Source organism: Bombyx mandarina, chromosome 03 (genome assembly GCF_030267445.1).
Source record: "Bombyx mandarina strain Sakado chromosome 03, ASM3026744v2".
Lineage (NCBI taxonomy): Eukaryota > Metazoa > Arthropoda > Insecta > Lepidoptera > Bombycidae > Bombyx > Bombyx mandarina.
Window position 1 is genome coordinate 1,428,367 of NC_143210.1, and position 14,758 is coordinate 1,443,124.

The 14,758-nt window shown below is 38.0% G+C and overlaps 1 protein-coding gene across 10 annotated transcripts in view; it reads right to left on the reverse strand.

The window, feature by feature from the left end:
• The window catches only part of bsk (mitogen-activated protein kinase dJNK), a 113,507-nt gene that overhangs the window by 7,612 nt on the left and 91,137 nt on the right, over positions 1-14,758 (reverse strand). For 7 of the 10 annotated variants that reach the window (XM_028184567.2, XM_028184575.2, XM_028184544.2 and 4 more), the window contains 2 exons: positions 4,329-4,456; positions 2,761-2,922 (listed from right to left, as the gene is read on the reverse strand). In XM_028184567.2, the coding sequence (XP_028040368.1) occupies positions 2,761-2,909 (149 nt within the window). In that variant the 5' untranslated portion in view covers positions 2,910-2,922; positions 4,329-4,456. Of the gene's footprint in view, positions 1-109; positions 238-2,760; positions 2,923-4,328; positions 4,457-14,758 lie in introns of all 10 variants that reach the window. The other 3 variants (XM_089736404.1, XM_089736403.1, XM_089736401.1) reach the window with 1 other exon arrangement.

Genomic DNA, 14,758 nt, shown 5'->3' on the forward strand with positions numbered 1-14,758 from the left:
TTTCACATACGGACATCGCTTGGTTAACGCGGGAATTTTAAATTAGTACAGATTAGTCCCAAAAGCTTGAAGCGGGAGTTTGATTGACCATTGTATTGGCGCGGCTTACCACACCATGCCCTGGGCGCCCGCGCCTCTGACCACCAGCTCAGTGTACCGGGTCGGGATAGTAAACACCGCATCACCGACCGTCACTGAGTAATACTGTATCATCTTACCGCTATTATACTCGATCAGCTACAAAAGAAATTGCATGTTTATTTTCTTCATGCGTGAGTGTGACAGTGTTCTGGCTGAATGATTATGGATGTTGTTGCTTCTTTTTCAGAATTAGCACCCCTTTTTAAAGATATTTGATTTCTAAGCGTAATGTTGGTGTGTAATGATAGCTTCGGGTCTTTAATTATTAACGTTTTATGTTTGTTGTTCACAATTAAATTGCAAGTTCTCAATGGCATAGACGAATGAAAGAACTCTCGAACCATCTGGTCTTAAGTGTTTACAGGAGACCATAGAGAATAGAGAGAGCTGTCAACATTTTTGGATGAAACAATACAAATAATAAATATACAAATATATAGTACGTAAAATCATGCCCCTTCATAATGTAGATAAAACTAATATTTATAAAAAAAAACTATCATTAAACTCTATCGAAAATCTAATAATGTGAATATTTTAAAACAAAATGCCAGATTGTGAATATGTATCGTGCTGGATCGTGCAAAAGTGATAGCGTGCTGTATAAAAATTGCGAATTATTAAGTAAAATACACATAAGAATTTGCCTATTCTTAAACTTATTACATTGCATGCATGCTACTAAAGAATGAAGTGATTATACAACCACCGTTGTTTATAATTCGATTTAAAGAATCTCATTACAAAATAGAACGCACGCGATAGAGATAGGTAGGACGGAGATGACGCCACCACGTCTGTGTTGGTCGACAATACTCCCTACCACTTTAGAGGAGGAAATTGGGATAAGAACTTTGAAAAGTAGAGGTTTTTTTTTAATGCCCTTGTAGGCATACTCCCTACCACTTTAGAGGAGGAAATTGGGATAAGAACTTTGAAAAGTAGAGGGTTTTTTTTAATGCCCTTGTAGGCATACTCCCTACCACTTTAGAGGAGGAAATTGGGATAAGAACTTTGAAAAGTAGAGGGTTTTTTTTAATGCCCTTGTAGGCATACTCCCTACCACTTTAGAGGAGGAAATTAGGATAAGAACTTTGAAAAGTAGAGGGTATTTTTTTTAATGCCCTTGTAGGCAGACGAGCACATGGCCCACCTGATGGTGAGTGGTTACCGTCGCCCATGGACTTCAGCAATGCCAGGGGCAGAGCAAGCCGCTGCCTAGTAGTTGGGGGGATGGGATAGTTTTATTGGGATACAAGTTGAGGATATGTTATAGGAACTAAAAGTGGTCAGACACGCGTGTAACAGCTGGAGACGCTGTTACCAACTTAAGAATCTACTAACCGTAATGTGTTATTTTTTACATGTTTCTCATGAAACTCGAGATCTTCGCTGTGATTCCTAGTTACATTATTTAAACAAAACTCAAACAAATTATCACGTTGCTATACAAAATGTAATTTCAAAATGTTAAGTGCAAATCATGAAACTGTAATCCTATAGTTGTTTTCAAAATGTTTGCATAGAAGCTAGAGTATAATAAACTGGTGGTATGATCTCTTGTGAGTCCGCACGGGTAGGTACCACCACCCTGCCTATTTCTGTCGTGAAGTAGTAATGCGTTTCGATTTGAAGGGTGGGCCAGCCGTTGTAACTATACTGAGACTTTAGAACTCATGTCTCAAGGTGGGTAGCGGCATTTATGTTGTAGATGTCTATGGGCTCCGGTAACCATTTAACACAAGGCGGGCTGTGAGTTTTTCGACTCATCTATGCAATATAAAAAAACTGCAAAGCCGATGGTAGCTTTGTACGCTGGTTTCAAAACTTTGTACCTACAGTCGAATTGAAGCTGTGCAGGATGGTCATTGAATTTAAGTGAAGGTCTTTCCTACAGCAACGCCATCGTGCTGAAAAAGTTCTTTTACTAAGTAATCGATTATACCAATAGTGCGGCCTAACATCGATTCACTAGTATTTATTGCAAACAATAATACAAAAAATATACTGCACATTGAATGATGTACTTAGGTTTAGTTGTTCATGTCTCCAAATCACCATTTTTTAACTGTCGGTTTGTTTGTTTCTTCGACTATCATAAAAAAAATGAACCAATTTTGAAGGAACGTTGTTTCCCTACTTATTTTAGTAGCCTCGAGGGGTTATTCTAGATTCATCCAGTAAGCTAGTAGGTGAGCTCATGGGTCTCAAACCGGTAGTGTTGCTAACACTGGCCTTAGCAAGAGCAGTGATTCGCAGAATCTACAACTCACGGAAACGCGACCCACTGATGAAGAAACGTGGTTTAAACAAACCTTTAACTTTTTTTATTGCTTAGATGGGTGGACGAGGTCACAGCCCACCAGGTGTAAAGTGGTTACTGGAGCCCATAGACATCTACAACGTAAATGCGCCACCCACCTTGAGATATAAGCTCTAAGGTCTCAGTTCAAACTGAAACGCATTACTGCTTTACGGCGGAAAAAGGCAGGGTGGTGGTACCTACCCGTGCGGACTCACAAGAGGTCCTACCACCAGTAAAAACTACTTACTACTAGTAACTTCACGACGATAACGGTGATCGCAATTAGCCAGTTAATATTATACAAGTGTTCTCACCATACAATACCCTGGGCGCCGGAGCCGATGGGTTTGAGGTTCTGGTAGCGCTTGAGGATGGTGAAGCGTGTGTCGCCGACCTCAACGGTATAAAAATGTGGGTGGCGCGGCGGGGCCGACATGGCGGAGACGGGAGCCGCGTGGGGCATCGACCACCCCTACCTGGGGACCGCCAAACTCATTATTAACATTACTACATTATCTACACTAATATTATAAAGCTGAAGAGTTTGTTTGTTTGAACGCGCTAATCTCAGGAACTACTGGTCCAATTTGAAAAATTCTTTCAGTGTTAGATAGCCCATTTATTGAGGAAGGCTATATAACATCATGGTAATACAAATGGAGCACCAATAGAGAATGTTTCAAAATAAGGGATTAAATAGCTCCTTAACATTCTATAGTTCAAAATTATTTTCACTTTCTACGTAAATGAAGTGGGGGGTAAAATTTTGCGTTATGACAAAGTAACTATTCCACGCGGACGGAGTCGCGGGCAAAAGCTAGTCATATAATAAATAGGCCAAGGATCTTACATGATTTGTCTGTCTGGTTATTAATTAGAAAATACAGGTATATTCAGGTCTTGGGATCTGAAAGGGTAGGTGACGACCATCGCTCTGATGCGATTTCATTGAGCCTCGATCGCGACTTTCGAGCTATGCGACCAATTGTGGGGTGATATTAATATATCTTCTATATTCGGTTCTAATCCACTATATTACATCTACGTCAATTTAAACTGTAAAATTATTTTTCCGTGAAATCTGTTGTCGCTTTGACTTAGATTTATTTGAAAGAAAAAAAAAAAACTTTGATACGGTAATTTTGTCGTTGTACTTGTTTTTTTTAATTATTAATGTTACAAGAATATATGTAATTATCAGAATATACAATATTTACTCGATATGATCTGACCAGTTTTCAAGCTTCGCCTGCTAAGCTAATTTCGCAAACATAAGTATTGTGTTTGTATAATCTATATGATGTATATATAGTCAATATTTTGCTTTGTTTGGTAATTATACTTTTCCCTCCTTTACGTGCACAAATTTGGGAAAATGAAACTAAGCCGCAGGACGTAACTTCTCGGGATCCTCCAAAAAGTTCACTAAAAAAATCTCAGTAAATGACCACCATTTTACTGAGATTATATTTCATCCCATATCATTTCATTTAATTTCATCTTAGTTGATTAATGTCTCAAAATCATCATCTTCATTTCATTGCATTTTATTTCATTTCACTCCATCCATAATAATATTATAATTTTTCATAAAAATAAGAATATAAAATATAATAAGACATGACTTAAAGGTTTTAGTTACCAGGTCATACAATCCCTTAAAAAAATCCCTCCTTTAATACTGTCAAACTCTTATCGATTTTTTTGTATCTCATTATGATATTATTATGTTAATTAAGTACAAGTAAACTGTAATAAGCTCTACAAACTATCCAAAGTTATTATTTAAAATACGACATAGTGTGTGAATAAAAACAAAAAGTATCTTGGGTCGTGCACATAACGTCGACAATGAAATATCAGTATGTAGATGACAACTCACTTTTGTTCAATAGAGCGACAGAAGTTGTCCGTGTCCATATATTTTCGTGTGCAGGTTATTGTCGGTCGGTCGCGGCTTGTATCACAATATCAGTCTTGGTGCTGCATGGAAGAGTAATGCTGCTACGTCTGCAATAAAAGACAACAGTATTTTAACGTGTGTTCTTTTTTTTTATTGCTTAGAAGGGTGGACGAGCTCACAGCCCACCTGGTATTAAGTGGTTACTGGAGCCCATAGACATCTACACCGTAAATGCGCCACCCACCTTGAGATATAAGTTCTAAGGTCTCAGTATAGTTACAACGGCTGCCCCACCCTTCAAACCGAAACGCATTACTGCTTCACGGCAGAAATAGGCCGGGTGGTGGGACCTACCCGCACGGACTCACAGGAGGTCCTACCACCAGTAATTACGAAAATTATAATTTTGCGGGTTTGATTTTTATTACACGATGTTATTCCTTCACCGTGGAAGTCAATCGTGAACATTTGTTGAGTACGTATTTCATTAGAAAATTGGTACCCGCCTGCGGGATTCTAACACCGGTGCATCGCTCAATACGAATTCATCGGACGTCTTATTCTTTAAAGACTTAAGTTTGAATATTCAAAAAACATTTTTTAAAGCGGCTATTACATGATATTTCTATTTGCGGGTAGCAAAATCGGGAATTATCGTAATAATACTCCAAACATATGTAAAACATATAATATTTAACCATCGCCATGTGTTATTTCCACGTTTGTTAATTTTGCGTTTTGATTCAAATTATCTTTAAAAAAAATGCATTTTATTAAAATTTCATTCCAAATTCCAGATTGTATCAGTGAAGAAATGTAAAAATATCAAAGTAAATCCCGAAAATTTTTAGAGCTGGTCGTACAGGGATCGTATTCCACCACCAGTCTGCGTATTTTTCGATGACATAATGCTTTACAATTGGAAAAGTGAAACAAGTATATACACTAAGACTGCGAATTCGATCCCAAGTCTTCACAGGCTTCGGAGCCAATTAAAAAAATACATTAAAAAATAATGCAGCTATATGCTAACACGATTTTAAAAATCGCTCAGCTAAAGTCATTATTGTTTACAAATTTCCACTATATTATTATAATCTATCTAGGGCATACCGTTCGTTAAGCTTAAAATAAACGAGAAATTAGATATTAAATGGCCACCTGTCTAGTTTAAAGTAGTAAGTACAGTAAGGTCGAAATTGGTAATTTGCATGTTTGAGTGGCAACCCTGACAGTGTCCACACGGAAATGAATATTAGATAAAGTTACAGATTTTTTAATAAAAGCCCTAGAGCGCCGTGAAACGCTCGTAGTCTAACTTAAATAGGTAAATCCAGTCCACGACCGCAATATTGTTTAGTTAAAATATAGAAAAAAGGAAAATTTTATTCTCACACTAAGCCACTTTTGTTTCCTACCTAAGCTGGTAGCCTTGAGAGGCTATTCAAGCGTAACCTTAACTAGTAGGTGAGCTCACGGGGCTCAAACCTGACGACGTTGCTAACACGAACACTAGCAAGAGCCGTGCTTCGCAGAATCTACCACCGGATCGGAAACGCGACCCACTGAGAAGATCCGGCGAGAAACTCAGTGGGCTGTGTCTGAGGGTTAATTTACTCGTCGAGCCCTTCGTCGCAAGCGACGGGTTCGATGAGGACGGTGACCGGTGCTTGAAGTACCTAAAAGCACCGTTAGTGGATCGGGAGGATCCGAAATGAACTAAGCCACAGTAGTGGTGCATTTCATCAGTTCGTCTCAGTGGAAACATCTTAAACTGATCACAGATTGCCAGTTATAACGTTGCGGTCAGTTCCGGTTGAGATTGTCTCGTGAAAACCGACCGTACGATCAGTGTGCTAAGTGCGAGTTTCTTAACGTTCTCGATAGCGTAAAAGTTAACTTAAATTTGTATGGAGTTGGAACGTTTGCCTACGTTTGCCGCTAGGGGCGCTGTTCCAACTGCATACAAAATTGAGTTAACTGTTACGTTATCGAGAACGTTAAAAAACTCACAGATCATTCACAAGTGAATGAATCGTCCTTTTCAAACATTTATCGAGTTACCAAACTTGGAATATTAGTGAACAGCATTCGCGTAGATTCGGGCATCATCGCGCCGACTCCTCAGTATCTGTAAAGTGCTGTTATTTGCAATTATAAGCGTTTCGTCTGAGACCCCTTATTACTAATTCAAAGTGGCGGCCGTCTGTCTGTCGGTACAAAATTATTTTAACGCGGCCGTGGCTACAGATAAACTTAAATATAAAATACTAGCTGACCCGGCAGACTTCGTAGTGCCTCAATCGATATATAAAAGACCTAACCTTTTGTATAAAATAAACTTAAAATAAACAAAAGGAATCCGTCCGACGGGGGACACATCAAAAGAAAAACAAAATTGTTATTTTTATTTAATTCCGAGCATTTTCATATTTATTTTCCTTTTAAACCTTCTCTGGACTTCCACAAATAATTCAAGACCTAAATTAGCCAAATCGGTCCAGCCGTTCCCGAGTTTTAGCGAGACTAACGAACAGCAATTCATTTTTATATATATAGAATAGAATAGATAGATAGAAGATAGATTATACAAGTTGTACTGTAATACTTTAGCGGGTCCATCAGCATCATACGTGATTTTAACAAAGAGAGTTCTCGGGACGCCAAAGATCAAATTAATATAACAAATTTTTTCTATGACCTTAAAAGGATATTCTTCCGATACCAAATTCTTTTTGTAATAAAAACGTATTCGCAACAGATTTGGCTGTTTATCTTCGAAAATAACACTAACCTATCTCTTCCCGTGGGTCTCGTAGAAAGCGACTCAGGGTTTTACCCGAGACAGTGAGTGTGTGGAGTTCTCAGGCTATTTTATAATAAACTAGCTGACCCGGCAGTAGTGCCTCAGTCGATAAATAAAAGACCTAAGCTTTTGTATAAAATTAACTTTAAAACAAACAAAAGGAATCGGTCCGACGGGGGACACATCAACGTAAAAACAATATTGTTATTTTTATTTAATTCCGAGTATATTCATATTTATGTACCTTTTAAACCTTCTCTGGACTTCCACAAATAATTCAAGACCTAAATTAGCCAAATCGGTCCAGCCGTTCCCGAGTTTTAGCGAGACTAACGAACAGCAAGTCATTTTTATATATAAAGACAATCATAATTTTAGAAAAGTTTCACCATTCCTTATTGCGAGAACGCTTCGATTAGTTCCGATTACTAACTGCTTTCGTGACATCCCTACTAAAATTAAAACTGCGTTTAAGGTTTAATCTCGCGTTTTTTCTAATACAGTTTTCGTGATCACGATACATACGATATGTAAAATTTTATCATGGTACAATTACATCGATACAATTTTCAATGTACATATCAATTACTATAAACATTTATTCCAAACATAAATTACTAATTCACGAAACATGATATTTCATTATCGGCCAGAAAAAGAATATCTTTCGAGAATAATCCGCGCACGAAGAACGAATGAATTAGCTTGCGAGCGCCGAGTGAGTGGCCGGGGGTCGAGTGCGCTGAGGGCTCCAAAGTAATTGGACCGGGAGGAGCACCCTCCTCTTAAGCCTTCCACGTATTTATTTACCGGCCTTATATTAATAGTTACCTTATGAACTTACGTTACTTTGTTTGTCGGAAAGTTCACATTTCGACCTTTTAAAGTGCAAGTAGTTTTTCTATAGCTTGTTCACGCTGGGACAAATAATAAATCCCATAAGAATAAATGTGGAAATGACCGACCATAATAATTAGATACTTAACATATTTGAAAATTGAAAAAAAAGGCGCCAAAGTCGTGAGTGAGTGAAAAATGCACAGATAATATAAAATATGCGTTTTGTTTCACGCTGTGAATATCTTGAACATTGCTTTATACAGACGGCAGATATGCTCAATGCGCCGCACATTATTTTAAGCGAAGATCATAGACATCACAACGAGAATGCACACACCAGAATAGACAGCCAGATTTGGATATTGAGCTGTCTTAATATGGATGCGTTAGTCCGATATGCTGTCCACGGGATTCATATGTCTAGTAACCGTCGAATAAAACAGAAAATATACAGTCGAACGAAGAGCATTAATTAACAACCCTTGAGGGTAGAACGCGGCCGGCCTCTCTCAAAACTGAAACTCACCGATTCATCATAACAACGGAACGACATAACCCGAAACCCGTAACGCGGTTCTCAAACTTCGATCAGTTCAGTGTTCCTTAATTAATTTAATTCTCAAGGGTCACGCTATTGTCCAACGGTGACATCAGCCGGTGTTGCCCCGACTCGTAAACCTAAAAATACTCGTCGAAAGGTCACGTGTGTACTCGAATTGTATCTGAGGGTTTGAGGTCAACCAATAGTGTCCCTCGAGCGATACACGCTGGCTTGAATAATTTCATGGGGTGTACGAACTACGTCTTTTCGCCGATGTTCAAAACGATATCGCAACAGACTTAATCGACATACAAAAAATGTATTTTTACTTGTTTTCGTCGTCAAATCGTTTTTTTTTTATCCTAAAGTCACAATATTTAACTATTATTTGTAGATCAATTATTGAAACATGTATTTTATTAAATTTTTATTTAAACTACCGTTTGAACTATTTTCGCGTTAGGTGAAGAAAACCTGGGATATCCGACCTTATTTGTTTCCTTATCGTCTTTAAATATACTTTAGGCATGAAGCGACGGAAGCGTGTAATAAAAAAATTATAAAGAAAAACCTGTCTACCGTTCTATACGAAAACTACAACCTATACGATCATTAGTATAATTCACTAATGTCTTGTTGGTTTGGGCTATCCTGTTCGTGATCTTTCCCCTTATTGTGGTCTCGCATACTTACACATGCAAGGAATAACATTGTAGGCAAAATTTAGAAAAGGCTGAGTTACAATCCTTGCACTTATCGACATGTCCGGTTCACACTAACGGCTGAAGAAAATCAGAGACCGTTGAGAACCTTTAAAATTTTAGTCATAAATCACTACCGCATTCGCAATCACTTCAGTGCACATCCTTGGGTTTTCCCTAAAAACGAATACCAACCAAAGATATCAAGTTAATTACCCAAAACGAAAAGTTCCATCCAATTTCACGGTGCCACAGACCGCACTGTCCTCAGTAGACTTGTTTATTTATAGCCACGCTCGGAGCCGGCGGTTTTATCTTATGAATAAATAAATGCGACGCCCTCTCGCCGATTATACGTCAGGTTTTTCTGGCATACCTGCTGTCTGTCTGTCTGTCTAATCTTTTGATAGTCTCGTTGTTAGAATGCTTAGCGACCTTGACCGCTCAACAAAATAAATAATAGTTTGAAAAAACTAAAAAAATATATGCTTTAAATAAAATAAATTTTAATAGGGGGAAGAAGGGTTATTTTGATAATATCCTGAAAACCACCCCACGCTTTTTTTACAATAAAATAATTTTTCTTACACTATTTTTAATTTATTTTTATTTTATTTATACTTATTGTACACAAAAAGAAAATACAATAAAAACAGATTTAAAGAATGTCTAAATACTATGTACAAAGGCGAGCTTAACTCATTCATGAGTTTTCTTCCAGCAAACCATTATCAGAGAGAAATACGATGTATAAGAGGGGAATAGTGTACAATATAAGAGCTATTAAAGCATGATTTTTAAACTAAGCATTAAAAAAAATTTATCTAATATTAAATGAAAAATATATATAAAAAAAAATACATAAAACAATAACTTAAATACGATTAAAGTGACAGGAAATGTTTCTTCATTTGACTCTTAAAAACTTCTAGAGAGGAACTAGCACGAATAGGTTGAGGGAGAGAATTCCATAATCGCACTGCTTGTATTGTGAAAGAGCCACTATAGCGACTAGAGCTGTGTATGGGGGTTTTTAAAAGAAGAGAAGTAGCTTGTCGACTAACTTTGCCGTCAGGAATCAGATATTCAAAGCGTTCACGGAGATAGATAGGGGCATCAGGATTGTGAAGAATAGAATAGAGAAAAGAGAGGATGTGGCAATCTCGACGTCGCCTAATCGGCAGCCACCCCAGCTCAGCCCGGAAATCAGAGACATGGTCATACTTCCGGAGACCAAAAATGAAGCGGATGCACAAATTCTGCAGACGTTCGAGTTTATCTAAAAGCAATTCAGAAGCATCTAGAAAACAGATATCAGCATAATCGAGAAGAGGAATTAAAAGCGTTTGGGCAAGATAAATTTTAGTGCGAAGAGGCAAGAATTTTTGAAGGCGTTTCAGAGACTGAAAGGAGTAAACTGTTTTTCTGCTTACTTCGGAAACGTGATTAATCCACGAGAGGTGACTGTCGATGTATAAACCTAGATTTTTGACACATTTCGAATACGCTATCGGAACGTTGTCGTAGAGGATGGGCGCTAACGAGCTGTAATCGAGAAGGCCGCACATATGCCTACCACCAACAATGAGAGCTTGCGATTTCGAAGGATTCACCAAAAGACCAAAGGACTTGGCCCAGTTGTAAATCGCAGAGAGATCCACGTTGATTGCCGAAATGGCAGCCCCAACGTCAGCAACCCTCGTATGACGATATAGCTGCAAGTCGTCTGCATAGAGATGGAAGTGTGAAGATAAAGATTGAGAAATTGTGTTTATAAACACAGAGAAGAGGAGAGGAGAAAGTACGCCACCCTGTGGAACACCCGCAGTGAGGTCACACCACTCAGAGAAAGACTCTTCATAGCGAACCGACTGCGAGCGTCCACGGAGGTAAGAATTAAACCACTGAATTACCGAAGACGAGACATTAAGAGAGGATAGGATACCGAGAAGAATGTCAAAATCAACTGAATTAAAAGCATTGCTAAAGTCCAGTAAAACCAAAATAGTAATTGATTTCCGCTCCATGGCCAAGCGAATATCATCGGTGATTTTCACCAACGCGGTGACAGTGCTGTGACCTGGACGGAATCCAGATTGATACGGACTCAGTAGGTTATTCGAAGAGAGGTAAAAAGACAGTTGTTTCTGAACAATGCTCTCGAGGACTTTGGAAAAGATCGGAAGAATAGAGATGGGACGGTAATGGGACAAAGAAGCAGGTTTTGCAATTTTAGGCAAGGGTAGGACATGAGCCTTTTTCCAAAGTGACGGAAAGGAACTGGACTCAAGAGAAAAATTTATTATGTGGCAAAGGACAGGAGCAATTTCCTCCATGATAAGTGTGAACATTTGAAGCTGCAGATTATCACATCCTACTGCCTTGGTGGAAATGGATTGAAAGGATTTTTTAATATCCCGCTTAGCAATTGGTGTAAAGGAAAAAGAAGTATTTAATGGCTTAGAAAGATTTGAGAGATGGTTAAGAGTAGAAGATTTGATGGTGGCATCGAGCGTGACTGGAGGCTTGGCAAAATGCGCATTGAGTGCGTCAATATTCGCCATCACGGTATTCTCCTCAACAGCCTTACCGATACCAAGGGACTTGAGAAATCGCCATACTTGTGTAGTATCGAGATTAGTTACGGAATTGTGAATGTGGCGTCTCTTTGCATCCCTACACAGGCGACTGCAACGGTTGCGAAGTTTTTGTAGACTGCCCAGTTTTCCTCAGACGAGTTCTTCCTATACTTCATTTTTGCTTTATTGCGCCTACTCATAAACAACTTAATTTCATCAGAGAGCCATGGTGCAGGCAAGTGCCTAACCCTGATTCTCTTGAGAGGTGCATGGTTGTTGTAGAGATCTAATAGTAGGTTGTTAAAGGCAGCAACTTTACTGTCGATGTCATTGCAATTGTAAACAGACGACCAGTCCAGATTACCAGCATCAATCCTCAAACGCTCGAGAGCAATATCTTTGAAACTGCGGAGAAGGAGAAATTTAGATTTGCGTCGAGGACAACGAACTTTGTAAGAAAGGTAAATAAGGTCGTGATAAGAGAACGAAGCTGATAACTGTCCATGCGTTGAAACTTTGGAAGGGTCAGAGACAATAATGAGATCTAAAAGAGAAGGAGTAGAGTGAGGAGCACGATGAGTCGCCCCCAAGGGAAGAGGGTGCATGTTTACAGAAGAGACTAGAGAGAGGAATCGCTGAGACCGTGCGTCATCCCTGATCAGGCAAGTGTTGAAGTCTCCAAGGATCAAGACATGGTCATATATAGAACATACATTTTCTAACATACTTTCAAAAGATGAGAAATAATCAATGTGACTTGAAGGACTATAAAAAACACCGAGAAGTATCTTGGTGTGCTGGATAGCTACCTCTATAAAGAGGTGCTCAGCAGATTGAGTATATTCGCTTGGTGACTGATCAATGACTGCATGCTTCAGATCAGCACGGAGGTAGATTGCAACACCACCACATCCGCGACCCGTCCTGTCATTTCGCAAAAGTTTGTATCCGGGGAGTGCATATTGCGAGGATGGGAGTGAAGGCTTAAGAAAAGTCTCAGAGATAAGCACAGCGTGAACATGGTCTGAGTCAAAGGAAGATAACAGATCAGGAAAATGTGCGTGAACACTTTGAGCATTGATGTGAACGACGTTGAAACATTTAGAAGAAGACGAAAGGGAATAAGCAAGTTGATCGCGTAGATGAGTGGAATCATCATTATCAAACGCACTAGCAAAGCTTCTATCAGAAGAAACAGAAGAAGAACATGACAAAAAATTATCATCAGTGTCACTGTACATGAAATGCTTTAAATAAGTAATAAAAAAACAATAATACCAATAAAATAATAAACAAAGACTAACGAAAACAAAAAAAATAAAATTACACCTAAAATCCTTAATAACTTCTAAAAATACAAAATATAATATTATCAAACTAACCTCCAAGAACAACAAATTAAAAACAATTATTTTAAATCATCAGTGATTTGGTATACCTACAACTAAAATTGATGGCCAAAAGCCACAGAGCCAAAGTTCTATTGTAAAGGAGGTAGGTAGCATACCAAAACATGTCATTGTCATTTAATTCAAATTTATTAAAATTTATTTTCTATTTTTTAGTTGGATTTTCTAAGAAAGCGTATTTTGTTAGTTTTTTAAACTATCATTTATTTTTCAGTTGATTTTAAATATTTTCAAATTTTTTTTAAATTTTTTAAATATTCAATTGTCATCGGTCTTTAATAAGTATACCAAATTTCGAGTTAATCCGACGTTTTGAAGGGGGTCAAAACCATGTTCAAAGATTCCGTTACATACTAACACACCATACGTCTGAAGCTAATAAAAGCGTATTAAAAATACAGCTTTGATTGAGGTATTTGTCAAATGTAAATGGTTTTCGCAATTTTAACCTACGTTTATGAGTACTTGTTTCTTTCCCAGCCATATTCCACAAACACAAAGGAACATTCTAGACTTGAGGCCTTAATGTTAATTTTTTTTTGTTTGGATACAGAATTTATATGCCCCTAAATGGACGTCGAGTGATGCAATCGTATGATTATGCATAATTATGGGCTTTCATTTTTTAGTTTCAGGGAAGAAGGGTGAAGGTCTTAAAAAACTACTCATTACCGGCAAAGAGGAAGGAATGAGGCTAAAGGAACGTAGAACGTAAGGCCATACGCTGGTACGATCAAATTACGACGACATTTGACTCCAGCATCAGTGTAGCTATCCACTGCGCACACAGGAAAGAATTGACGAAAACAGTCCTAACAAAAGTGCTCCGTAAAGGTCACAACGCTGAGCGCTAACACGATGCATCGTGGAAATTATTGAGATTTTATTCTAGTATTGCGAAGACAGGTAATTAAAGAAGGAACCGCCTATTTTCATTTTCAAAATCGAAAGTCAATAATAATAATAAACAATTAAATTTTTGGTATTGCACCAACGAAATTCTTCGGGGTCAACGGCCAGTACGAGAGTCTGGCTTTAGATTACGGTTTCATAAAACTGCTATTATATCTGTTTTGCTTAACAAATGATTCATTACCATACAGTGTGACGGCTACGAATGCAACATCTTCTATCATGGGTGTTGGAAACTTGGGTTTCTTGAATAAAACTTCCAAATCGATCTTAAGCTTGTATTTTGTTCACACAGGTTTTTTCTTAATTTTTATGCTGCGAACAAGTTAGCTTGGCACGGCGATTAAAATAAACAAAAATTTCAACAATTCCCCTTAAAATTTCGTAGGCTTTAGCAATGGGTGTATTGCTTGCTAAAAGGCCAAAAGCTCAAATGTTTCTGTTCAAAGTTTTTATACATATCAACTTTTATCTATGATTTCTGCTGGGTTTTTTTCCCTATTAGTTATAAGTACCGCCACCCCTGTCAATGTTACGAAAGCAGATTATTTCCTTTCAGCTTCCAAAACGGATCCTTGATTTTATAACCATCTAGAATGGCTGCCGTAAATATTCACTTTG